Raw genomic sequence first — 24064 nt, forward strand, 5'->3', positions numbered from 1 at the left:
TTCATGTGCAGCTTCCTAAACCCTTCTCATTCGCACCTGACGCACCGCGTCTGCTTTACATCCAGGTAAACGCGATGATGGAGAATTACGGTGTTTTCACTTCTTCCTTCTCTTCCTTTCCTCCCCCCCCCCCTCTCCCCCTTCCTCTCCCCCGCAAATCTGAACGGCGCCACAGAAAATAGAGTAGTAGAGCCGCAATCATGGGAGCGTTCATGTACTTGAACGAGCTGTGGAAGAAGAAGTCTTCCGATGTGATGCGCTTCATCCAGCGCATCCGCTCGTGGGAGTTCCGTCATCAGCACACCATCGTCCGCCTGCGCCGCCCGACCCGCCCGGAGAAGGCCCGCATGCTCGGCTACAAGACGAAGCAGGGCTTCTGCGTGTTCCGCGTGCGCGTGCGCCGCGGTGGCCGCAAACGCCCGGTGCACAAGGGTATCACCTACGGTAAGCCGAAGACGAGCGGCGTGCTCGGCATGAAGCTGAACAAGAACAACCAGGCCGTCGCTGAGCAGCGTCTGGGCAAGCGCTTCGGCAACCTGCGCGTGCTGAACTCGTACTGGGTGAACATGGACTCCACCTTCAAGTGGTACGAGGTCATCGCCGTCGACCCCATGTGCAAGACCATCCGCCGCGACCCCCGCATCAACTGGATCGTCAACTCCGTGCACAAGCACCGTGAGCAGCGCGGTCTCACCTCTGCGGGTCGCAAGCACCGCGGTCTGCGCCACAAGGGCCACAAGGCCTCCAAGCTGCGCCCGTCCTACCGCGCTGCGTGGCGCCGCAACAACCGCATCGTCTTCCTGCGCAAGCGTTAAACCGGTTTGCAACGTCGCTCTTTTTCTCACTCTTCGTTTTCTGTTTTCCTTTTCTTCTTTCAATCAATGATTTAGAAAAAAAAAAGAAAAGCAGAGGTGTTTAGAAGTATTAGGTTTCGCGGTCTTAAGCGTGGATGCCTAGTGCGCTGCTTTGATTAACTCATTGGTGCAGCCCCGTCTCTGGGCTTCTCGTGTGTACGGCGTTTGCTTTGTTTGCTGTCACCGATCACCTCTCCCTCTCCACTGTGCAGTGAAGAAGCTTGCTGGACGGACGGTGTCCCGCAGGGAACACCTCGGACGCGCTGTGTTAATGAGTGCCTTCCCTACCTGCGCTTCTTCCCCGGTGATCTCTTTAGTTCCTTTCTGCTTTCTTCGCCCGCCTTTCTCTTTTCTCTCTTCCGCTTTCGAGTTGCGGCTCGAACGGACTTACGCTTTTATCGTTCTGTTTTGTGTCGGGCGTTTGGCTTTTCAGTCCCGTCATCACTATTGTGATTTGCTGCATCAACTGTGTTGCCTTGTAGCAAGCACAACGGCATTGAACACCGCGGAACGTGCGTCTCTCTCTCCGCCACAAGGAAGGGAAAAAGCGTATATTTCGTTACTCGATTCTTCTCATCACTTAGAAGGAAGACGGCGCAATGCCTGTAGAGCCTGAAGTTCTTCCCACGCCGAGTCGGCTACCGCCCGATGACGCGATGTACGTCGTGGGCCGCCTTGTGTGGTACATCCTCATTATTGTGATTGTCATCTTTGGCATCATTCCAGCGCTGTGCGGCACCGTATTCCCTCCCTTTTCGGCTCTCTGGACCGTTCTTGCCGGCGTCTCGCCGTACGCGTGGGCGTCGATGGGCATCGGCATGGGCATCTCTCTCTCCATCATCGGTGCCGCGTGGGGCATCCTGACCAGTGGCGCGTCCATCAGCGGCGCCGCCATCCGCGCGCCGGAGATTCGCAGCAAGAATCTCATTTCCATCATTTTCTGCGAGGCCGTCGCCATTTACGGCGTCATTCTCTCCATCATCATGATGGGTAAGATCCAGGCGAGCACCGCCTCCGTTGGCGCGAACGGTGTGTACGCCTACGGCGCCATCGCAGGTGGCTACACGCTGTTTGCGGCGGGCATTGCGGTGGGCATCGGCAATATGGCATGCGGCATCTCCGTTGGCATTGTCGGCAGCAGCTGCGCGATCGCCGATGCGCACAGCAGCAGCCTGTTCGTGAAGGTGCTCGTCATTGAGATTTTCGCCTCCGCGCTTGGGATTTTCGCCGTCATCACGGGTATTTTGATGGCGCAGAAGGTGGAGATGCCGTAGCGGAACAAAAGGCTAAGATGAAACGTCACGGACTCCAACCCACCGATGCGCCGAGACACAGGCGCGCGTTAATGGCTGTTGATCACCAAACGGATTGATGATCAGCATTCAACGCCGGGTTTTTTTTCTCGTGTAGTAGCGTTCGTGTTGTTGTTCTTCTAGTTCCTTCTACTTTATCGCGAGTTTTGAAACGGCAATTCTTTTTCTTTTGGCACTCATTTGTAGTTTGTCTTGTCGTTCTTTATGAAAGCACTTTTACTCACAAGCCCCACATACCCGGCCAACACCGGGACACACAGCGGCGTGCGACGGCGCGGCAGAAAAGGAAAAGTGAAGGGATCGCGTTTTCCTTCTTTCCATTGCCACAGCCGGGCGGGGCGAGTTTCTGATAGAAAGTGGTTTTTCTTTTGGCTGAAGCGTGTTGCGAGTGTTCGTTTGACGAATCCGGTGCCTGATATCTTGTGTGTGCGTGTGTGTGAATAAGGGAAAAAAAGACGTTGCACTTTAGCGACATTGTTGCGTTGGCTTCCGTCTCCAACTTTTCCACTTGTTGTTCGGCTCGCTCTTATCTTTTGGTGGTGGCTGCGCATGGACTCTGTAGATGGCGCTGTCATTGAAGTTTTAGCGAGGCGATCAAGCGTTGTATTATTCCTTTCTTCTTCTCTTGTTACAGCATTGTTGCGTGCCTGCAAATGAGCGGAGAACAGTAAGACAAGCTGCTCCTCGTCCGAGAAGAGCAACCACCTTCTTTTACCCTTTCACCAAGGTATCGGGGTGTTTTCCCTGCCTCCAGCAGCTCTGTACTCGTATCTACTGTCTTTTTTGCTGCCTCTTCTTCTCCTTTTCTTTTTCTCCCTTTAGCTGACCCTCCTTCTGTGCAACAGCCGTGGAAAGTCCACGCACTTAGCGGCAAGGCTGTGCACGTTGTTGAACGTTACAGCAACGACAAACGGAAAAGAAGAGCCTGCTTGCGCCGCGTGGCATGCGATGCCAACGTCTCAGTTAGTCTTGCAGCGGTACATTGACCTGCTCGAGAGAAATGAATTGGATGCCGCCTTCAATTATCTCGCGGAGGACGTGATTTATGTCACCTGGCTAGGCATCGTGGAGGGCAAGGACAACGTCGTCACCTTCCTGCGGGATAACGTTCGCTTTATGCACTTTAGAACGAACTTCAATCGCTGGAGAAGCGTCCAACACTGCTTAGACGCAGACTTGAAAACGTTTGGCACCCCCGGCTCCAGCGAAACGTCGTTTTTTAATCAGGAGGGATACGATTCTCAAGGCTACGCTACCTATGAGCGCGACGGGACAGTGGCCAAATACGCAAAGGCCCCCCTGGAACACTACAGAGTGAAGCAAACAGTGGTGATTCGCGACAATCAAATCGTATTGGTAACGCTGACTCAGCAGCTTTAGATGGCGCCTCCATTCGCCCCTTGGCTTGCCGAACGCTTCTCACTGCAAAGCCAACGATTTTGACGAAGCGCTTGATCAGAAAAGAGAAATGAAGAAGAAAAGGTAGTGTTTGGTTTATCTGACGAGGGTCATGCGGCGCTGACGCTTTTGTGGGTGCAGTCTGTCGCTTTTTTGCATGGTCGTTTGGAGGCGAAGGTGGCGGTGTCCACCTCCGTGAAGCGCTCTCGCCCTTGCACGTCTTTCCCCGCTGTCAGATGTTCTGCTCTCGTTTTGTGGGAGTTCTCCTTCTTCACCTTTAAACTGTAAAGGAGATGTGCTACCTTTTCTTTCCTGGAGGCGCTACCTTCGTACCTTCATTGCGATTGCGTTCGACGCTCTGCGTGTTTTACAACCTGACAAAAGGCTTTTAACGCAGTACCGTTTACTGGGAGATGCAGTGGGCCATCCCCCTTCTGCTTAGCGCTTGTCTTGGAACTGCTTAAAATGGATCTTTTCCCCCTCCCGCCTCTCTGTCATTTTCCCGCTGCTCTTGCATCACGTAACTCCATTGCGGATGGAAGCACTCTTTTGAGTTTCTATTACGACAAGCTGTCTTATACCCATCCGAGGAAATCTGTCTTTCTTTTTGCGGCGTTGCAGGAGCACACATTTCTTCCTCGACGTGACTCGAATTGAAGAAACCACCTCGCTTCGAAACAACCAAGCACCGAACATCAGCCACTCTCTATACAACCGCGTAAGCAGCGAAGTGTAGGCTGTCCCATTGCCTTCTTCTCACCGTTAGTGCAGAATTCACTCATATCGACTGAAATACAAAAAAAGTTGAAAGGAAAAAAATGCAAGCCACAGTTGCTGAGCGGGAGCGTGAGATTGAGGCCAACATCGCGATCCGCGAGCGCGAGATCGCCAGCCTTGAGCAGGAGAAGGCCGATCTGCAGGCTGGCATGGCCGCAGGCAATCCCGAGATGCGTGACGATCCGCTGCTGGCTTCCTTTCCAGCACTCGATTACTGTGGCAAGAAGCCCCGCCTGCCTATCAGGTCCATCCCGGTGGAGCAGTGCGGCAACACGATGATCCAGCTCGACATCGCCAAGAAGGCCATCGAGCAGCAGAACCAGAAGGACCGCGTGGCGATCCAGGAGCTGCTCCGCCTCATTCGCGAACAGGAGAAGAACCGCAAGGTGATTACGGAGAGGACTGCCAAGGTCGTCGACAGCGCCGGCCTCGACATGAAGTCACTCATGGCGCGCAGCCGCCGCGACGCGACGAAGACGAATCAAGAGGAGAGTGAGACCTCCGTCGCGGAGTTGGAGGCGCGCACGCGTCTCATCGACCGCGAGGTGAAGGCAGCGAAGGTCATCGCCGAGAAGAAAGGTGAGGCCCTCGTTGCGTTGTCGAAGTTAGTCGACAAGCGGCGCGGCACCATCGACGACGTCGACTCCCTGTACAATCAAATCCGCATCGTAGACCGCGACTCCGCCGTCGAGACGGAGGAGTTGGAGCGTCTGCGTGCGGAGACGGAGGACGCCGACGCGTGGCTGGCGGAGCGGCCGGACCCGGCGGGCTCGGTGGCCCGCAAAGTCATCGACGAGGACGCTGCGAATGTGAAGGGCGAGCGGGAGCAGACCATCAACGAGCAGCGCATCCCCCAGGAGCGCGTGATCAAGGCGCAGGATTACCGCATCGCGCAGCTCGAGAAGCGCGTGAAGGTGGTGGATGCGGCTCTCAAGAACAACGGCCTCTCGCGCGAGGTGGCGAAGATTGTGTCCCGCAGCTGGTCTCAGAGGGACGTGGAGGTGCCAGAGGATGAGGAGGAGCTCTACGACATCGAGAAGATCATCCCGGCGCAGGAGAAGATCCACCCGGGCGTGTACAACCTGCTCCTCACCGAAAAAGAGAAGACGGCGCGCAACGTGAGCATTCTCACCATCACCTCAAAGGAAAAGGAGGAGGTGATCGCGTCTCTTTCGACCAAACTAGAAAACCTTGCGGCTCAATGCAATGCCGCAATTCAAGAGCTTGACATCTACGCTTCTGAGGCGGCATTTGCGGAGGAGGAGCAGCGCGTCCAGGCGCTCAAGTGGGTGCGTGAGCAGCGGCAGTACTGTGACAAACTTGCGTCCGAGAAGACGCGGCTGGAGACGGCGAGCCATCAATCCTACTAGACTGCTCTGTGCTGTTGTTTTCCCCTTCGCTGTAACGCGTGCAGTCATCAGGTGTGACGAAGCACACACACACACACACACACACACCCGCACGCATGACCAGGAGTCGCTAACAGAAATTAAAAGCGCGTTTTGCCTTTTATGTTGACTAGTTGTGTGTTCCTTTGAGGGGCCTCTCCTTTTCATCGTCGTGGGACGCTTTCTTTTCTTTCCCTCTCGGCCGGACGGCATTTTTCCCCGTTCATCAGGCGTTTGGCTTTTCTCAGGGCTTCACGGTTTAACGTCTTCGCCCCACATTTGCCTGTTGCAGACGACTCCCTCCATGTAGTCCCGTCGGGTGGATTGAAGGCGTTGCTGACGTCTCCTTTTTTTTCTTTTCTTTTCGGCATCTCACAAGACTCGTTTTGGTTTGATGCTCCTCCATATATATCCGTTTTATATCCCTCGTTGTTTTTCCTTTTTGTTGCTGTTCGTCTCACTGTGAAGATCGCTGTCTGTTGGGAGACCACAGCGACAAATGAGCAACGATCTACATTGTGCGGCGTGCGTGGAAGCCGTGCTAGCGGCTATTGATTCTTCTGTGCTCGTGTTTTTTCCCTGGCTTCTGTTCATCTCTGTACCGTCGTGTTGTCCGTTTATTTATTCTTCTCGTTTCTCTCTGGTGTGTCGGTCCTCGTGGCACATAACAAACATCTTAGGATTGAAGAGGAAGTTCAACGTGAAGACGGCAGCGTTTCGTCTTCTGCGCGCACTGCCACAGTTCTTTTTTTTTTTTAGTAAAGGGCGAGCGCGCTTTTTCTTTGAAAGGAAATGCGGATTAGGGTCCATGCGAGGCGCCGGCACTCAACTGTGGACGTTTGGCGGGAGGTGGAGCGTTTGCGAGCCGCACTCGGACAGTTCATCGCGTGCGGCTTTAAGCTCTCGCGTTGGCAGACCTCTGCTTTCGAATGGACAAAGAAGTGGTTTGCGTTCCGCGGACTCGCGCACCTTTCAGTTTGGCTCCTCCTCTTCTGTATCTTCTATTCTGGTCTCTCTTCTTGCATCCCCCTGGTCACCTCCTCTCGCGTCGGGCGTACGTAGGTGCGTGCACCACTACCTGGGACTGCAGGTTTCATCTTTTGATAGTTTTCTAAACAAATTTGTGAAAGAGGTTCAGTAATCTTGCGTCGCTTTTCTTTCACGTTCGTTCCTACTTGTTCGTCAGCTCGTTTTGCAGCCGTGTACCTCCGCCCAAGCATCGCAGACACCTTTGTCGTTGCTTTCATTCGCTGTCTGTGCATCATCTACCTTTCTGCATTCGTTTCTTTTCTGTTTTGCGTTTGCTGTTTCTTTGCTGTGGTGCCTGCACGCACCTCTGAGCTCTCCCACCTTTCACCATTTCTGTCATGACGTTGTTACGTTAACGCCACACACGTTCTTTCTTCCGTCCCCTCCCACAATTCCATCTCTCTCCTTCTTTTCTTTTTGCTTCGGTTTGTAGTGCCTGGAACAATGTCGAACAGCGCTTCCGGAGACATGGTCAGCGTGCCCAGCATAGCTAGTATGGCGAGCATGGCCAGTGGGATGAGCTCGGAGGAGAGCGAAATGCCGAACATCCACCGCGGCGTCGATGCGGCGGTCTTCATGATGTGGAATAACCAGTATGAAGGGGCGCTGGAGAGCCTGCGTGCCGAGAAGGACAGAAATCCTCGCTACGCGCTGGAGTGGGCGAACGTGAGTCTCGTCAAGACGTTGATGAGCTCCACCAACGAGGACCGCGAGAAGCTGCTGGACCTTTACAAGGCCGCCGACTCGCTGTCAACCTCCACCAAGTACAACGAACCAATGTTCACCGACGACGACGACGACGACGACGAAGAAGAAGAGGAGTGCATGGAGAAGAGCCGGAAGCAGCTCAAAAAGGAGAAGAAGCAGAACAAGAAGGCCTTCAAGGCTCGCAAGAAGCACGCCAAGAAGAGTGGCGAGTTCTTCGATCAGACGTGGAAGCTCGAGTGCGATGTGATCTACGCGGACGCGCTTCTCATGCGCTCGATTTGCCAGCTGATGATGAACTCGTACATCAAAGGCGGCATCAACCTGCGCAAGGCGTGGGGGTGCTACCATAGCCTGATCCAGATCGTCGAGAAGGACACGGAGAACAAGATCCCGAAGGAGCTGAAGATGTGCATCAAGTACGGCACTGGCACCTTCTACGCTTTTCTTGCTCTGGTGCCCGCCAACCTGATGAAGCTGCTGAGCATTATCGGCTTTATCTCGGACAAGGACCTCGGCGAGCAGTACCTCACGGAGGTGTTTGAGAGCAACACCATCCGCTCCCCGTTCGCAGCCTTGGTGCTGTGCACCCTCTACCTCTTCCTGCCAACCGGTCTCGGCAACGTCGAGCTCACCCTGTCGCGCGCGAATCGCATCCTGGTTACGATGAACGAGCGCTACCCGAAGAACACGTACTTCAACGGCTACGCGAACTTCTATTACCGCAAAAAGGGCGAGGTTGTACCCGCCGTGAAGTCCATCACATTGGCAGCCGAGAACGCCGAGAAGGCCGGTCTCGTGCCGCTCCTCATCAAATACCTCTACGCCGACACCCTCTTCATGAACCAGCAGTGGGCCGAGGCGCTCGTACAGTACACCAAGATTCTCGACCATCTCGCCAAGACCAAGGAGAAGTTCGCCTACACAGGCCAAATCGTGCTCTCTGTCGCGGCGTGCTATGTGATGCGGAACAACGACAGGGACGCGATGGTGTGGTTCAAGAAGGTGGACTCCATGTACAACCCGAAGTCGAAGAACGACTCCAACTCACCCAAGTTTGCGTACCGCGTCATCTCCAACCCGCGCCTGCTGCCGCTCGCTGGCGTGTACATGCTGTACATTAATCGTGATCTTGCCCACATGAACAAGGAGCAGGGGGAGCGCGTGCTGAGCGAGCTGATGCGCGTGACGAAGGACAAGGACCTCACTGGACCCGAGGCGGAGCACATGTACAACCTCTTTGTCGGCGTCATCAAGAAGGGTAGTGAGGACATCGACGCCGCCTTCTCCTACATGAACAAAATATTTGATAACGAGAAGAAGATCCCGCAGGACTCGATGATTCTGCCGTTTGCGTATTACGAGACAGCTGAGATGGAATTCCGCCGCGGCAACATGAAGAAGTCCAAGGAGCTTTTCGAGAAGGGCAGCAGAATCAAAGGAGACGGCAACGAAACATTATCGAACCGCTACAGCATAGCGATGAAGCAGCTGCGCCGTGCGATGGATGAGCGCAACTGATGAGGTGCTGCGTTCTCTAGACAAGGTGTGTTTTTCCTATCGTAATGAGACCAGAAAGACCCCCTTAACGAAGACTCTCTATATAAGAACTAAGCCAATCTGCATACGTGTCGTTCCCGCCTTTCAGTTTTTTCTTCTCCTCTCATTTGATAGATCTCTCGTGTTTTTTCTTTTTAAATATTTTTTTTTGTGTTGCGTTGTCCGTGCTATCCTGTCTCCTCTCTTGTGTGTGCGTGTTTGGTCGATAAACGATGCTGCCGCCTTGGATGCAAGCTGACTCGCCCCACCAGTCGCACTCGTGCCATACCAAAGAAAAGGGAAACCATTTCAGAGACACCGGGCTTTACAGGTGCGCGCCGCGGTGAGATCTGAATTGTGCTTCGCCGCCTCTTGTTTTGTGTGCTTGAAATGATGCGGCTCGCAACCGCCGATTCCCTTTGTTGCCCTACGCGAACGCAACGGGAAAAGGAAAACCTCACCGTTAAATCGGCTGCTGCAACCACAGGAAGGAAAAGTCTTGTACGAGGTTTGGTTTCAACCCCAGCAGGCAAAATTGAATTGGATTTGTTTCCGTCTCGTCTTCCGTCACTCAACGCGTCGCGATATTTGTTTGCGAAATAATTCCATCTGCATCACTGTCACAACAGCACCGTATGCATTCGGAACAAAGAAGGCAGACGAAATCGTACATGCTATGACTGCGTACACGCACCACATCGTTCAGTTCTCCTTCGAAGCATTTTCCCGGTTAATTGGTAAAATCTCCTGAAACTTTTAAAAGTGCAGACCATTTTTCTTCTTCTAGTTCAATTCGCCTTGTTCCCTCTCTTTCCCCAAAGAAGTGTCCTTTCCTCGGTTACTCAATCGTACCGGACTCCCAAGCACTTCTCCCCATTCCTAGTAACCTCTCTGATAAGTGAGAAGCGGGGTTTATATATTGAACTTCGAAGACAAAAGGTGAGGCGCTTTTGCGGTGTTGCCGCTGATTTGTGCGTTTGTTTGTTGGCCAGCGAACACTTTGCGCGTTTATGATTTCTGGCGGCGTCTTTCGGTTCTTATTGAATTGCGACTTTTTAAATTGCTGTTTCTCTTTTCTCTCTCTCCTCATTTACTCTCTTTTACCGTTCCGTTGTTTTTGGCTCGCGCTTTGGGAAATAATAAAGAGAAGGATTTCGGCTCCTCGTAAACAGTACTTGTAACAACAACGGAAAACCGGGCGACGACCAAGAGAAGAATGAACGCAGAGTTCAGCAAGAGTTCTATGGAGTGCTGTGCGTGTACGGACTGGGACGGCGTGCGTTACTCTCGCGTTGCCTTTTTTCTTTTTGCCGTTCGCTGCAGCAGGCATGAACAACGCTGTAGAAGCGCTTTTGGCTGGGCAACGTAACTCCGTTTTCTCCTTAAAAATGAGGGATCGGGAACTGCAAAAGAGTCGTGTGCGTTCGTTGAACTCTACTGCCTCCGTGCTCAGCATTTGCGGAAGAAGGACAACAGCTTTGGCGCCAGCACAGATTTTAAGGCTCTACTCACCTCTTCCGTGTGTTTAGCTGTCCTTACTGTCTTTCTCTCCTCCCCCTTCCCCCCACATAATCAACTTTTCTTTTTCCTTTTATCTCTCTCTCACGCACACGCACACGCACACGCACACGCGCAGCAGTTGCTTCTTTTTTTTTTTCGAATAACACTCGCCTTGTGCGCCGTCGAGCTCTGCTGCACGGCAGACAAGGGCTGGAGTGTGGCGCAAATGAGTTACAACCCGCAAGGCGTTGACGACGCGTCCGGCAACTACGATTGTAGCAACCAGGCTAAACAGGACGACGGGTCGTACCGCGCCTCTGTGGGCGACGCCTACACCACTGAGTTGGTTACCGATCCAAATGCAGTGGCCACGGAGCAGACGCCAGGCGAGAACGACACCGTGGCCACGCAGTCAAACGGCTATGACTACAACAACTACTACGACCCTGCCTCGTATCAAAACTACTACTATCAAGACGATGACGGCAACTACTACTACTACACGGATCCGCAGCAGACGGTGTCGAATGATGTGCCGGAAAACATCAACGTCAACGTGACGCCCACGCCGCAGAACATCGTGCGCTCCTACGAGTACGAGTCGTACGCCCCGCACAGCTTCAACTGGTTTGTCGACATCGTCGTCGACACCTTCTTCTCAAGGCCCTTCCGTGTTTACCTCACGGTGCTGCTGTACTGCGCTGCGGTGTTCATCGCCGCATTGGGGCTCAACTTTTCCTTTGCCATGCTGTACCGCATGTACTCGCCGCCCATCCCGAACGCTAGCAAGGACCTCCAGCCGTTCGGCTACTTCGCGATGTTCTTTTACCTCAGCTTCGTCTTGGTGGGTGCCTTCTGCGCCCTCATGGACATGGTGCGCAACTTGTGGGTGCAGAAGCGCGAGGACGTGGTGTTCTGGGGCATGTCGCACCAGTACTTCTCCAAGCGGAAGCCTCCCTACGTGGTGTACCTCGTCATCATCCTCATCACGGTGGCGCTGCCGCTGCTGTGGGGCGTCATTGAGGCGGGCATCAGCAAGCAGTCCATCGTCTACGTTGCCCAGCGCTACGCCAACGTCGCCGTGCTGGTGGCGACCTTTCTGGTCGTGGGGTGCTACGTGTGGTTCTTCTGGCGGGCGCTGGTCTACAAGCGCTCCTCGATTAACAAGCGAAAGGAGCGGGACGACTTCGAGCTGCGGCGGCGAGCCTTCCGCGACAAGCCGGAGAAGATGAACAAAATGCACTGGTACCACGCCTCGACGGTGCTGGAGGAGTTCGGCGTGGACAGCAACACGCTCTTGTACAACTCCTTCATGTTCACCGTCGGTGGTGTGCCGTTGTTTGCCTTGTACGCCGGCCAGGCATTGAGCACGTACACCGGCACCCCGTCTGTTGCGTGGCCCGCGGTGGCCAGCGTAGCGCTCATGTGCATCTATGTCCTCTCCTGGATGACGCTGCTGCGGCGGAAAAACCAGTGGGCGGCCTACATCTCTTTTGGCCTCATCGTCGTGATGCTGGCCTTGGGTCTTGCCGGTTCTGCGGTTGGCGGGTACCCCAAAATGGCCGGCGTCGTCGTTGTCCTCTTCGCCGCTGCGCAGGGCATGGTGACGCGGAAGCGCAAGCACTCCCTCACCCGCCGCGAGCTGAGCGCGACGCTGAAGATCCCTCTCAGCCCCGAGAGCGACGAGGAGAAGCCGAAGGAGTTCCGCGTGGACACGTACCTCTTCTGCTGCAAGAACCTCATTCTGGACTACATGAAGTGCTGCGACGTTAAGAAGTACTTCGGTTACCGACACCCCGACGTTGTGGAGGCGGAGCGGCGCTTCATGCTCAGCCGAATAGCGCTGCGCGTTGATCAGAAGGCTTTCCTTATTTGGTGGATCATTGTTATGCTGGCCGTTGCCTTTGTCGTTGCCTACTCCACCGCGGTCAGTTACACGTTCTCCTCCACCATCGCGAGTGCAAGCAACGCTGCGGTACTCGGAACGCTACCTGCGATGCCGCTGTGCCAGACAGTTTACAACGCGGCCGGCAAGGCCCCACTCAAGATGTTGGATTTGGCCTTTCTGGCCGCGCTCTCTTACACGTGGGGCACCAACGGTGATACAGACTTCGCCACCTGGTTCTCTTCCAAGCCGTCGTTGGTGCGGCAGTTCCCTGTGGCGCTGCCCCGCTCGCTGAAGCTGGCGACGGGCAGCACCAACATCTCCTTTTCTGACTACGTGGACGTGTCGACCAACTACCACGTCATCACACTCAACTCGAACAGCAAAGGCTTGGCGCTCTTCCGCGACCTGGACGACTGGGGGGAGTCGATCGCGCTGCAGGTGGCCGGGGCGGTTGCGCCGCTGATTAACATTTGGGACGAGCAGGACAGAGCGGCGTTTGTGAGGAAAGGGCGTTTTCTCAAAAACTGGTTTCCCCCCTCGACGGCGCTCGACGAGGTGACGAACTACATCGTTGCCTTGAATTCCACCGGCACCTTAGGCGGGCTTTTAGTTGTCGGCGATCAGTTCAACGGCGGCTATGCGAAGCGGCTGTCGTTGAATGTGAGCGTGCCGTTCGTCGCCTTCAACCCACCAGGCACCAAGTACACGGACGGATTCCTTGGCAACGGTACCCAGTTGACATCGGTGCGCAGCTTGTGGTCCTACATCGACTCGCTCGAAGACACTGCCAGCACGGAGTACTACCCATGCAACAACACCCTGTCCGCCAATCGCTGTGGCCGAATTAGCACGGTGATTGAATACCTGCGAAATACCTGCGGAGACGGCGCGGGTCGCGCAATGAATCAGATCTAGACTCGTTAAATGGTTCTTTGCCCCACCTCCCCCTTTATTGGTGTTCACATCGACGTTGTGGATTTTGTCTCTGATTTTGTTTCTTCTGTTGGGCACCGACCGTTTTTTATGTTAGACTAACTCTGCTGTAGAATATATATATATATATATTTGTGTGCGTAACTGTTGTTTCTCCTCCTTTTTTCTTTTGCATCCCCACCTCTTAGACACACAGGGTAGATTGTATTGCGGCGACCTTCACGTCCCTTTTTCTGTTGGTGTTTGCTGCGCAGCAACTGTGGTGCGGGGGATGCCTTCGCTCAACCGATTGGAAACTCAAACGCAGCTGTAAGCGAACAGAAAAAGAGACTTGCGTAAAGCACGTTTGTGCTGTGTTGTTGGTTTTCACGGCTTCTCTCCTCTTCCTGGCGATTTGTTGGCGCGTCGTATTTTCTTCCCCCTTGGTCTCTCTCTTTGTGTATCCGTACTGAAACTGTGTTTTTTGCTGTTGTGGTTCCTTCGTGATGGGTGCCACGTGATGCTCCCTTTTTCATTGCTGTTTTGTTTCTGATATATCTTTTCTTTGCGCAGTTTTTTTTTTCCTTTTCTTGTTCAACTATAGAGATTGTTTGCAGCAAGCTGACAAATGCACTATGCATACGAGCGGGTGTTTCACCGACTGTGTTGTTTCTCTGCTTTTGCGGTAAGAAAGGACGCCTTGTCGTGATAGGTCAAGTTTCGTTTTCAGGAAACAGGCAAATAAAGTCCTCTACGCAAAACAGGAACACTCAACGAATAAGAGTTCGTTGTTGCGGCGTTACGCTGCCGTTTTTGTTTTCTCCAACGCGCTTCTCTCCCCACGCGCTTTTGTGATCTCCAATCTTGCCTCACCTTTTCCTCCGCTCCTCCTTCCCCTGTGTGCGCCGGACACCACTACCACACGACGGGATCTTTGACAACAGTTGACTTCCAGAGGTCTTTCCTTATTCACTTATCCATCTTAGAAGAGCAGCCACCAACATGTTCCGCCGCACTTACATGGCTGCGCTGCAGCGTTCCCGTGTCTCCTTTGCTGCTGCCCCCGCCGCCTCGACCGCGGCCAAGGGTGGTCCCGCTGTGGCCCCTGCGTCTGCCACCGCGAAGACGCCCGCCGGCGCGAAGGCCACGGCTGCAAAAAAACATGAAATGCCCAAACTGACAACGAAGGCCGGTGCGTCCACGACTGGCGGTGACACCATCATCGACAAAGTGATTCTCGTTGCATCCATCACTGCGGTGCTAATGTGGTGGAACACCGTCCCTGGACCGCAACACCAGCACTGAGCAGCTCACAACTAGTAGTAGTAGGTATAGAATTCGGTCTCTTGCTGCACACGCCACATCCAGCTCTATTTTGTGAATTCTGGTGTTTACAGGAGAACAGAACCAACAACATTTAGTTCTACATACACATATTGGATGCGGATGAGTGTTGGAGTTTGAAAGACAAGGTGTGCTGAGTGCGCAGAAGAGGTTGAATGTAGTTATCTATAAAGGAGAGAAGACCATTGCGGGGAACGTCACCTATTTGTGTCCTCTGGCACACGTTTCTTGTGTCTTCTCGAAACACGTAAATCACTGCGCTAAGATTTCACGAGTAGGAAGTATGTAAACTTTTTTGTCTGCCTGCGTTTCAGCGCAGTCAGCTCTCTTTTCAACGTCTGTTTGCACGACAGCTGCTCAATGACCCTCAGCGATCGGGGTAACTCTCTCACTTCTTGTTTGATGAGGAGGATTGCATGCTAACGCAATGGTGGACTGCCTTTTTCCTGCCTACTCCCCCGTTCCAATTCCACTTGCAACGCTGCCCACGCGTCGCGCACTCTTTCCTGTCTTCGAAACCACGCGATCTGCCTTTCTCGCCTTTCGCTTTCTCTGTTTCTTCCTTTCATCACTGAAAATGCGGTGCGGAACTCGAACACACACACACACACACATACATACATGCACACATATATGTGCGTGCACCGTGCAGTTGGATCCTTCACTTTTTTTTTCTGGTTTACTTAGTCGTCGATGTACGTTGTGTCAACGTCTCGGCCGTCGACCGCCGTGTTCGGTGCAGCGGTTGGCTTCTTTTGTGGCGGTTCCACCGCCTACACCGTTGTGAACCGTGGGACACTCATTTCGCTGTTTGTGTGTCGTGCCGGCGGCCTCGGTATCGACCACGTTCAAGATATTCACCTGCCCTGCACCCTCAAGTACATCTTTGCCGTTCCCATCGCGGAGCAAACACCTCCGTTCAAGCTGTCGCGCCATCTTCTTTTCCTCTGCACCATCAAGCAAGAGGTACTCCTGGTTGCGCTGGAGAAAGCCACGGAGCCGTCGAGAGAGATGAATGCCTTTACCATGACCACCCTCTTCCAAGGTGGGCCGGACGACTGCTTGTATCAGTACGACCCCGGCGAGGTTGATCTGTGCTGCTGCTCGACAGCGGCGCTTGACAACTCGCCATCGTCGTCCCCGACACCACCGCCCTTTGTAGCCTTTGCACTGACGCGCGGTGGACTTTACTTTTTCGACGTGTTTGCTGCTCTGGCCCGCGAAGGGGTGAAGCGCAAGCGCAACAATCACCTCGCGCGGCTGTTTGCTCCAGAGGTAGTGGCGGAGGTGGTGCACCGTGGAAAGTCCGCCGTCTTTACGCACTGCTATCTGCACGCGACCGAGTACGACGTGCGGGATATCGCGTTCGGCTACCACTCCCCCTCCCCCCCTCTCGCGGCATCACTCTTCTCACCGTCACAGCGCGTCGTCTTTGGCGGCGCGAAGGCGAGCAGCGCGGGTGTGCCGTTTTACGTCCTCTACGCCGATGCATCTGGCAAGATGCACGTCTCGGAGTACGAGCTGGCAGTGACGGCAGTGGCGGCGGACAGCGACGAGGCGGGTCGGTCAGCTGCGGGAGCGGCCGCACGCCTCCCCGGGCAGCGCTGGGCACCGTCGTCTCCCACTAGCGAACAGGACTCCTCCTTCTACTTCCACGATCGCCGCCTGCAGCGCCGCGGCTTCCTGCAGTCCAACGTGGACCCGACGGCGCTGCGCATTGTCGGCAGTCGGCACGGGCTTTTTGTCGCGGGCAATCAACTTGTGACACTGATACAGCAGGCGCGGCCGCGCAAGAGCGTGTCCTCGCGCGAGATCCCCTCACACCGCGGCACGCTGGACATGAGCTGCGCCACGGTGTCCGTCGATGCTCGCGACCTCGTCATCAGCTTCAGCGACGGCGTTCTCGTTCGCGTTGTCGTGCAGCCGAGCGAGCTAGGCGGCGACGAGGCGGAGCTCGACTTCCAGTTTGTGCCGCAGCCGGTTCCGACCATCCCGACCGGCATCGTCGCGCTGCGCCACGATCTTTACCTGCTCTACTCCCGCTTTGATAGCACCCTCACCGTCCGCCTTGGCGAGATGACATGCGAGCGCGTACTGGAGAACTGCGGCCCTGTGCTGGACATGACAACTCAGCAGAGCGGGCCGCGGTGCAGCGTCGTTGCCTGCGTGGGCGTGCAGCGCAGCGGTGGTGTCAGCGTCCTGCGCACCGCCGTCATGCAGCGGGAGCAGGGGGCGGTGCCGCTGCAGCACAGTCCCCAACGCATTCTGTGCGCCGGCGGTCTCCTCTGTGTCTCCTCCGTTGTCGCCAACCGTTTCTTCCGGGTGTCGACGCGCTCCTCCACCGTGGATGAGCTCCCGACGAGTGCTTTTCCTGCTGTCGTCGCGAGGCATTCGCTTGTAGAGCTTGGCCAAGACACGGCCCTCGACCAACTCATCATGGTGTCGAGCCGCGGCGTGGTGTGGATGCGGCTGCTGGGGGCGAGTTGCGAGGTGGTGGCGCAGCTGCCGCGCGGCCGTAACGAGTCGGACTACCTCTTTGCCAACGTCCGGTACGGATTGCTGGTGTTGTGCGACGGGAAAGACGTGACGGTGCACCATGGCCAAGACCTCGTCTTCTCCCTTCCCTCCGTCAGCGGTGTGGCGGTGTCGGCGCTCTCCCTCCTCAGCTTTCAGTTGCTGTGTGTCGGCGACTGGGACGGCAACGTGGTGCTGTATGAGTTGCGGCGTCCGCGGCCGGAAGTGGTCGGGCGGCTGCGCCTCGACTCGGTGGCGCGCAGCATCGTCAGCGTTGCGCCGCACCCCGCATCGCTGCAGAAGGGCAGTCCAGTGCACCTTGTTTACATCGGCACCTTGGACGGGCGCCTGTTGGAGACCACCGCCGTTCTCATGGGCAGCGGCGACGTGCGTCGCTCCATCTTTGTCGCTCCCCATCCGCTTGAGCTGCAGGAACTCGGAGGCCACGTGGGGCTGCTGTGCCTCGGCAACGTCCCTTTTGTTGTGCTGTGCAAGCCGGAGGGCGTGCAGCTGACGGGGCTGCACCTGATGGGGGTGTCCGCCGCGGCCACGCTTGACGCGGACCAGAAGTGCTACGCGCTCTACTCGAAGCAAGACGGCCAGCTGCACATCGGCGCCCTCGACAGTCTGGAGAAAACGACGCGCACTTTTCTTCCGCTGGGCGACACCGTCACGCAGCTGCACGACGTACCGTGGTGGGGCGGCTGCGCCGTCGCGGTGCGGAAGGTGGAGCGGGACGAAGTTTTGTTTCTCCCCGCGTCGCTGATCCACAGCCCGTGGGCCACGGACCTCTCCGACTGGCGCGCCGGGGCTGTGCCATTGCTGGAGAACGAGCGTTGCGTTTTTCTGCAGACGATGAGTCTCGACGGTGCCGAGGACACAGACGGCGCAGACAAGGGAGGCGACAGAGAGGAAAGCTCTGCACCAGCGAGCGGGGCGAAGAACGAGGATGATTGGCAGCGGGTCCTTCTTGTCGGGTCGTCCTTCACGTTCCCCGATGAGCAGCGCGCGCGGTCGGGACGCATTACGTGGTTTTCGTTGCGCGAGACCCACCAACGCAAGCGACTTCACATGATGGCCAGCAAGGACATCGGTGGCGCGCTGCAGTGCTGCGCTGTTGTCCCGAACTACAAAGGACGCATCGCGCTCGGCGTGAACGGGTGTGTCTGCGTCTACAAGTGGAACGCCGAGGACCAGACGTTTGTGGCGGAGGAGCGGTGCCGCCTCGGGCTTACCGTGACGAAGCTCATCCCACTGTACCACTCGAAACTGGCGACGTCGGTGCTGGTGGCACTGGATGTGCGGTACAGCGCCTTCTTTGTGGAGGTCGACACACTGCAGGGGAGCCTGAAGGTGCTGTGCCGCGATGCCAACCTGCGCGGCGTCATGGACGGCCACGTCGGCTCCGACACGGACAACCTCTGCCTCTTCGACGACAACCTCAACTTTACCGCGCTCCGGGTGACGCAATTAAAGCCGCCAGATGACGCCGAGAAGAACGCGAGCGCCGCGCCGCAGTACCGTTTTGAGGTTCGCGCGCAGTGCCACCTCGGCGATTTGGTGACGTGTGTACGGCCTGGCAGTTTTGCAGCCACCTCGATGCTCTCGGCTGCCGAGCCGTCGTCGCTATCGGCTGCCGCACCGATGAAGCTGCTGCTTCCCGGCATCGCCGGCCCTCAGCTCGTCTTTGCCACCGTGGGCGGTGCCTTTGGCGTGGTCACGCCCCTGTGCCTGCCCACCTACCTTGTCCTCCACTCGGTTGAGATGGCCTTGGAGCGAGTCACCGCCGGCTTTGCGGCCGGACTAAGCCACCACACCTTCAAGGATGTATTGCAGCCGGGGCAGGAGCGCGGGGTCAGCCTCGTCGCCTCGCAGAACGGCGGCACCCTCGCACGCGATCGCCTAAAGCGGTACGAGGCCATCAACACTGTGGACGGTGACTTTGTGGAGAATTTTTTGCAGCTCTCTTCGACGGAGAAGGCGCATGTGTGCCGAACGGCCTCGGAGGTGCTAGCGTTTGTGTGGACGGAGCGCGTCAATGACGGCGGTGAGTTTGTTGCCCAGCCCCCCAGTCAAGAGCAGTGCCGCTTTCCTGACAGCGCATCGACGAAGCCGCTCGCGCACTACCCACCTGAAATGCTGGCCAAGCTCAACAACTACCTGCAGTCCAACGACCTGCCCAGTCTCCCGCTCTCTCCCACCACCTTGGAGCAACTGTTGATGAACTTACAACGCGTGCACTGATCTGCTCTTTTCTTGTTCCTTGTGCTGCTAGTGCGTATACTTACTGTTGTGTACACGCATCACGATTGCGCATAGATCTCGCGCTGTTGTTATGATGGGCCTTGTGGCGTTCTCGGATATCATTTTCATTGCCCCGTTTAGCTCTATTAATAAATATATTTATCAGCGTTGCGTGGTCGTTGTGTGCTCGCAGTCTGCCTAACAAACGGTAAAAAGAGAACCACGCATCATTTTAGAAATCGAAATATGAATCTGGAGAATTTGCCTTCTTTTCACATTTCCGCGCAATGGAGTCACTTTGAGTTTGGATGTGTGCGTCGGTGCACTTCTGCGTGCTCGCATCACGCTTTTGGTCAAATTAAACCCCGCCCTCCGCGCATAAAGAACGCCACCTCGCGCTCCCCACCGCTAGCAAACCGTGAACTTTTCTCCCCCATTCGCTGTTCCACCGTCCGTGTCGTTGTGCCGTCCCCTTTGCCGGTGCACAAAAAAACGCCGCCGCCTTTTCTTCCTTTTTGGCGTCGTTCACAAACGTTTTCTCTTCGCCCGCATCTCCACCTCCGCGTGCGATCCTTCACACAACTCTCGCAGTTTGTAGACGAGAATGCAGTACCTTGCCGCCTACTCTCTTGTGGCGCTGTCGGGCAACGCCCCGTCCAAGAAGGACGTGGAGGCTGTCCTGAAGGCCGCCGGTGTGTCTGTGGACTCTTCCCGCGTGGACGCCGTGTTTGCCGAGTTGGAGGGCAAGAACCTTGAGGAGGTGATGGCCGAGGGCCGCTCCAAGCTGGTGGGCTCCGGCTCCGCCGCCCCCGCCGCTGGTGGCGCCGCCGCCCCGGCCGCTGGTGGTGCTGCCGCCGCCGCCGACGCGAAGAAGGACGAGCCCGAAGAGGAGGCGGACGACGACATGGGCTTTGGTCTGTTTGACTAATTCCTGTCAACTTCGAACCGTCGCTACTCTACGAGTTGTGCGCGGTGTGAATGCAAGAGTACTACTTCTGGCTCCCAACGCATATGTGCTTTCTAGTTTTTGTTTTCATGTTTTCATTCACCTAGAACAAATCCGCCCCAAAACGAAAGGAAGGCGCACAAGCCAGGCGAGAGAAGGCTATATGTCTTCATGTCTCTCTCGCTGCGGCCTTTTGCTTCTTTTGAGCGAGTGCAAGCGCCATTGGGTGGCCCGTGCCGTGCTCCGAACTGGGTTTGCGTTTCCATGCAGCAGGGAGGTTTATGAATTGGTCATGGGAGGAAATGTCGTTTTCACGCGCAAACTCACCGCAGGAATTAAAAAAAGAAAACAACAAGCGCTTTTCCTGCTGCTAAGAAAAGTTGCTTCTGCTCTCTCCGTGAACGCAGCTGTTTCTCACGCTTTCACGGTTTTCTTCTCTTTCCTTCCCCTTTTCTTCTCATGAAACTATCACTCCTTGCCACTAACTTTGTTGATGAATCACGCAGCCTTAGCCAAAATGCAGTACCTTGCCGCCTACTCTCTTGTGGCGCTGTCGGGCAACGCCCCGTCCAAGAAGGACGTGGAGGCTGTCCTGAAGGCCGCCGGTGTGTCTGTGGACTCTTCCCGCGTGGACGCCGTGTTTGCCGAGTTGGAGGGCAAGAACCTTGAGGAGGTGATGGCCGAGGGCCGCTCCAAGCTGGTGGGCTCCGGCTCCGCCGCCCCCGCCGCTGGTGGCGCCGCCGCCCCGGCCGCTGGTGGTGCTGCCGCCGCCGCCGACGCGAAGAAGGACGAGCCCGAAGAGGAGGCGGACGACGACATGGGCTTTGGTCTGTTTGACTAAATCTCGATGCGTTGCTTTCACTTATTTTTCTTTTCTTCTTTCACCTACCAGCGAAACTGCAGTGGGAGCAAGGACGATTGTGTTGATCGCTGTTTTGAGCAGCCTGTGCTTCTGCATGACAGCAAGCGACCGCATGCCCGCGTCATTGTGCGTCTGTGGTGTGTTTCGGTTCGCAGCGGAAAAGGGTGTGTTCCCCGCGAGTACCGATGCACTTCCGGTGTCCACTGCTTTCGCAAAGAAACGACACCTGCGTAATCCCCTTGACAACTTCTCCCCATCTCCTTCTATCACTGTTATTTTCATTTTCGTGCACTGAAGCATCCTGTGTCGCCAAGGGCAACCGACAACATCTGTTGCGCTTCGTGGCTTCCTATTCCTGCTTGTGCCGCAGCCGCTGATTTACAACAGCGATTTTACCAATCTGAATCGGCACTTTTGTAGTTGTTGCTTTTACCCACCGGCTAAGCCTCCCACTCGGCGTCCGCCATGGCGCTCCAGGACAATAAGGACTCGTTTGAAACCAAGGCTCTGTCCTTGTCAGAGTTTGTCCTTCAGTGCGCCGATTGCCACAAACTGTGCTTAGAGAAGACGGCTCGCGTAGTGGAGAACCGCAGTCGTGCCCCGCGAGGCTGGGACTCTCTCTTCGACACCGTAGCAGCGGAAAGGCGGTCGGAGGATTTGGACATGTGCGAGTCGCGCTGCCAATATATGCGGACCACCTGCCCATCAGGCGAGAAGGTGCTGGAGTACGAAAATGTGTTGGCAACGACGTCGCATCATGCGAAAAAGGTGAAGCCCGATCCCGCCGTTTTGCAGGAGGCGTCGCGGTGCGAGCACGCGGTGGAGATGTTCTCCAACGTGCTCTTCGCTTTGGCGCACAAGCCCAGCAAGGTCGCCTTCTCCACCACGCGGGACCCACGCTCGGGGGCTGAGAAGTACGACAAGACACACGACGGCGCGCCAACTGAAGCGCATCGAAAGGTCCTGGAAGGCGCCAAGAACATTGACGAGGAAATTCTGCGGCGCTGGAGCAAGGCACGCAATGATCGACTGCAGATGGAGAAGCAAGGAATCCTGCGCAGTCCTGAAGATACAGGACCAGGTGCAGCGCCATCAACGCCACCCGAGTCAAGTGGCACGACGCCGAAGTGGTGAAGCACTTTACTTTGGTGGCTGTTTTTGTCGTTTCTGTTGTGTGCTTTCGCGGTGCGCTGCGACCTCTTTTTCCCCTTTCCAGGGTGACGAAGCTCACTGCAGTGCTTCGTTATCCGTATTTACAGATTGTCATCAGGACGCCAATGTGCGGCGTTAAAAACAACAACACAAAGGAACAAAGTGGACTACTTGACTTCATCTCTCTGCTTCACATCGCATCGTCTACTAGTGTCGAACGCGGAAGCAGACATGACATGAAGTGATGACGGTGCTCCTTCCCCATTTCTACCGACTTGACTCTCTCTCTCTCTCTCTTACTTTCTCTGTGGACTGTAACGAAAGATCTCCGATCTAAGCAACACCCTCGCGTTAACGCCAATTTCAGCACTACACTTCCGTTCTTCCCGATGGCCGGCTTTACTCGTGCGTTATGCATCGCTGCACTGTTCGTGGCCACCCTCACCGTCGCCTCTGCAGCACGCAGCTGTGGCATCGATCACTGTACCACCTGCATCGCGAATTATTGCACCTGGTGTGAGGGTGGCTTCTACGCGTGGGGTGGGACGTGCAATGCCTGCACGGCCAACTGTCGCAGCTGCGTTATCGCAGGCCGTTGCACGTCGTGCAATGACGGCTACACGCTCACGTACTTCCCGAACGGGACCAACGGTAAGGAGTTTACCAGGTACGGCGCCTGCGAAGTGAAGGGTCCTGCCACTGCCTGCAGCGATCCGCAATGCACGAGCTGCATTGATGGGACGTGCCTCTACTGTTCCAAAGGATTCTACGCCAAGGACGGCAGATGCGCCTCTTGCGAGGCTGCACACTGCACTCACTGCGAGATTTCCGGCCGCTGTCTCGCATGCGATGCGGGCTATTATCTCCGGTACGTCAACTCCACCGAGAACGAAACGATCATCAGCCACTGGGGCACGTGCATCAACGGCGCCACCTTCTTCAACGCGTACGCTGTTTTGGTGGGCACGGTTGTCGTCGCATTGACCCTCATGGTCGCTTAAAGCAAAGAAGAAGCAAACGCCTTCTTCGCGGAACCGAAGAGAAATGCTTTTTTTAAAATTTCCTCCATCTTTTTGTGTTCAGCTCACCTAAAATGGATTCACCACGGCAGGCATGTGTAGGAGCAAGTGGCCATGGTCGAAACACCCTCACGGTGTGTTCTTCAGCATCATGGCGTTTTCCAGAGGACATTTCGTTCCGGACGCACCTTATTTTTACGATGCTGGTCAAGATCTCTATCGCTTATAGTTCAATATGTATGAATCTGCACGAGGCGGAGCAGTTTCTTTCTTTCTTTACGACCATCATTTTTTCCGTTTATCCTATTCTTTTTTTCGGCAAAAAATCTGTTGAAAGACTAAAGCGAACAAACAGCTTATCCGATCGTGTGCACAGACCCCAGCGGATAACTCTGTCGTATGTTTCTTAAAGTATGCAAATCCATTATTGATTTATGTTTTGTTCATTCCCTCCCCTTTTCATTCGTTAAAACCGCGAGCTGAACCCCCATAAGAAAAGAAAAGATCTGTTGATGATGAGTGGCGCCTTTGTGTCATTTCAGTGCATGTTCATCGTTCTGCGTCCTGCGGCGAACGAAATTCGTTTGCGTGCGCAATGGTGTGCAATGCGAGCGCATCACAATGAAGCAGAGCTGCTGTTTTGCGCGGATGCCGCCTTGAGTCGTATTCTTGGTTTCCGA

At 55.5% G+C, this 24064-nt stretch overlaps 12 protein-coding genes across 19 annotated transcripts; all 12 read left to right on the forward strand.

The window, feature by feature from the left end:
• Window positions 1-173: 173 nt before the first annotated feature.
• On the forward strand, window positions 174-883 carry ABB37_03122 (putative ribosomal protein L15). 3 transcript variants are annotated; one of them, XM_015800362.1, is made up of 1 exon: window positions 174-883. In XM_015800362.1, exon 1 carries the CDS (start codon window positions 201-203, stop codon window positions 813-815), a length of 615 nt encoding a protein of 204 aa, XP_015661964.1. In that variant the 5' UTR covers window positions 174-200; the 3' UTR covers window positions 816-883. The 3 variants fall into 3 exon arrangements, with proteins under 3 accessions (XP_015661964.1, XP_015661965.1, XP_015661966.1); XM_015800363.1 differs by having other exon boundaries at window positions 181-883; XM_015800364.1 differs by having other exon boundaries at window positions 189-883.
• Window positions 884-1285: 402 nt separating this feature from the next.
• Window positions 1286-2128, forward strand: ABB37_03123 (putative V-type ATPase C subunit; the record flags this gene model as incomplete). The annotated part of the gene is made up of 1 exon (XM_015800365.1): window positions 1286-2128. The coding sequence occupies exon 1, from the start codon at window positions 1454-1456 to the stop codon at window positions 2126-2128; it is 675 nt and encodes a 224-aa protein (XP_015661967.1). The 5' UTR covers window positions 1286-1453.
• An 859-nt stretch (window positions 2129-2987) lies between these two features.
• On the forward strand, window positions 2988-3547 carry ABB37_03124 (hypothetical protein; the record flags this gene model as incomplete). The annotated part of the gene is made up of 1 exon (XM_015800366.1): window positions 2988-3547. The coding sequence occupies exon 1, from the start codon at window positions 3116-3118 to the stop codon at window positions 3545-3547; it is 432 nt and encodes a 143-aa protein (XP_015661968.1). The 5' UTR covers window positions 2988-3115.
• A 558-nt stretch (window positions 3548-4105) lies between these two features.
• Window positions 4106-5712, forward strand: ABB37_03125 (putative mitochondrial hypothetical protein; the record flags this gene model as incomplete). Of its 2 annotated transcripts, none has more annotated exons than XM_015800367.1 (1): window positions 4106-5712. In XM_015800367.1, exon 1 carries the CDS (start codon window positions 4384-4386, stop codon window positions 5710-5712), a length of 1329 nt encoding a protein of 442 aa, XP_015661969.1. In that variant the 5' UTR covers window positions 4106-4383. The 2 variants fall into 2 exon arrangements, with proteins under 2 accessions (XP_015661969.1, XP_015661970.1); XM_015800368.1 differs by having other exon boundaries at window positions 4134-5712.
• Window positions 5713-6790: 1078 nt separating this feature from the next.
• Window positions 6791-8985, forward strand: ABB37_03126 (putative mitochondrial hypothetical protein; the record flags this gene model as incomplete). 2 transcript variants are annotated; one of them, XM_015800369.1, is made up of 1 exon in its annotated part: window positions 6791-8985. In XM_015800369.1, exon 1 carries the CDS (start codon window positions 7204-7206, stop codon window positions 8983-8985), a length of 1782 nt encoding a protein of 593 aa, XP_015661971.1. In that variant the 5' UTR covers window positions 6791-7203. The 2 variants fall into 2 exon arrangements, with proteins under 2 accessions (XP_015661971.1, XP_015661972.1); XM_015800370.1 differs by having other exon boundaries at window positions 6836-8985.
• Window positions 8986-10729: 1744 nt separating this feature from the next.
• On the forward strand, window positions 10730-13306 carry ABB37_03127 (putative mitochondrial hypothetical protein; the record flags this gene model as incomplete). The annotated part of the gene is made up of 1 exon (XM_015800371.1): window positions 10730-13306. The coding sequence occupies one exon, from the start codon at window positions 10730-10732 to the stop codon at window positions 13304-13306; it is 2577 nt and encodes an 858-aa protein (XP_015661973.1).
• A 939-nt stretch (window positions 13307-14245) lies between these two features.
• Window positions 14246-14608, forward strand: ABB37_03128 (hypothetical protein; the record flags this gene model as incomplete). 2 transcript variants are annotated; one of them, XM_015800372.1, is made up of 1 exon in its annotated part: window positions 14246-14608. In XM_015800372.1, exon 1 carries the CDS (start codon window positions 14306-14308, stop codon window positions 14606-14608), a length of 303 nt encoding a protein of 100 aa, XP_015661974.1. In that variant the 5' UTR covers window positions 14246-14305. The 2 variants fall into 2 exon arrangements, with proteins under 2 accessions (XP_015661974.1, XP_015661975.1); XM_015800373.1 differs by having other exon boundaries at window positions 14257-14608.
• Window positions 14609-15297: 689 nt separating this feature from the next.
• ABB37_03129 (putative CPSF-domain protein) lies at window positions 15298-19405 on the forward strand (the record flags this gene model as incomplete). Of its 2 annotated transcripts, none has more annotated exons than XM_015800374.1 (1): window positions 15298-19405. In XM_015800374.1, the coding sequence occupies exon 1, from the start codon at window positions 15341-15343 to the stop codon at window positions 19403-19405; it is 4065 nt and encodes a 1354-aa protein (XP_015661976.1). In that variant the 5' UTR covers window positions 15298-15340. The 2 variants fall into 2 exon arrangements, with proteins under 2 accessions (XP_015661976.1, XP_015661977.1); XM_015800375.1 differs by having other exon boundaries at window positions 15333-19405.
• A 589-nt stretch (window positions 19406-19994) lies between these two features.
• Window positions 19995-20464, forward strand: ABB37_03130 (60S acidic ribosomal protein P2 putative (LIP2)). 2 transcript variants are annotated; one of them, XM_015800376.1, is made up of 1 exon: window positions 19995-20464. In XM_015800376.1, exon 1 carries the CDS (start codon window positions 20010-20012, stop codon window positions 20331-20333), a length of 324 nt encoding a protein of 107 aa, XP_015661978.1. In that variant the 5' UTR covers window positions 19995-20009; the 3' UTR covers window positions 20334-20464. The 2 variants fall into 2 exon arrangements, with proteins under 2 accessions (XP_015661978.1, XP_015661979.1); XM_015800377.1 differs by having other exon boundaries at window positions 20002-20464.
• A 391-nt stretch (window positions 20465-20855) lies between these two features.
• ABB37_03131 (60S acidic ribosomal protein P2 putative (LIP2)) lies at window positions 20856-21192 on the forward strand (the record flags this gene model as incomplete). The annotated part of the gene is made up of 1 exon (XM_015800378.1): window positions 20856-21192. The coding sequence occupies exon 1, from the start codon at window positions 20869-20871 to the stop codon at window positions 21190-21192; it is 324 nt and encodes a 107-aa protein (XP_015661980.1). The 5' UTR covers window positions 20856-20868.
• Window positions 21193-21508: 316 nt separating this feature from the next.
• Window positions 21509-22347, forward strand: ABB37_03132 (putative ribosomal P protein AGP2beta-1; the record flags this gene model as incomplete). The annotated part of the gene is made up of 1 exon (XM_015800379.1): window positions 21509-22347. The coding sequence occupies exon 1, from the start codon at window positions 21679-21681 to the stop codon at window positions 22345-22347; it is 669 nt and encodes a 222-aa protein (XP_015661981.1). The 5' UTR covers window positions 21509-21678.
• Window positions 22348-22687: 340 nt separating this feature from the next.
• Window positions 22688-23366, forward strand: ABB37_03133 (surface antigen-like protein; the record flags this gene model as incomplete). Its single annotated transcript, XM_015800380.1, has 1 exon — window positions 22688-23366. The coding sequence occupies exon 1, from the start codon at window positions 22755-22757 to the stop codon at window positions 23364-23366; it is 612 nt and encodes a 203-aa protein (XP_015661982.1). The 5' UTR covers window positions 22688-22754.
• Between the last annotated feature and the right edge of the window lie 698 nt (window positions 23367-24064).

Source organism: Leptomonas pyrrhocoris (assembly GCF_001293395.1).
Source record: "Leptomonas pyrrhocoris isolate H10 chromosome Unknown, whole genome shotgun sequence".
Taxonomy (NCBI): domain Eukaryota; phylum Euglenozoa; class Kinetoplastea; order Trypanosomatida; family Trypanosomatidae; genus Leptomonas; species Leptomonas pyrrhocoris.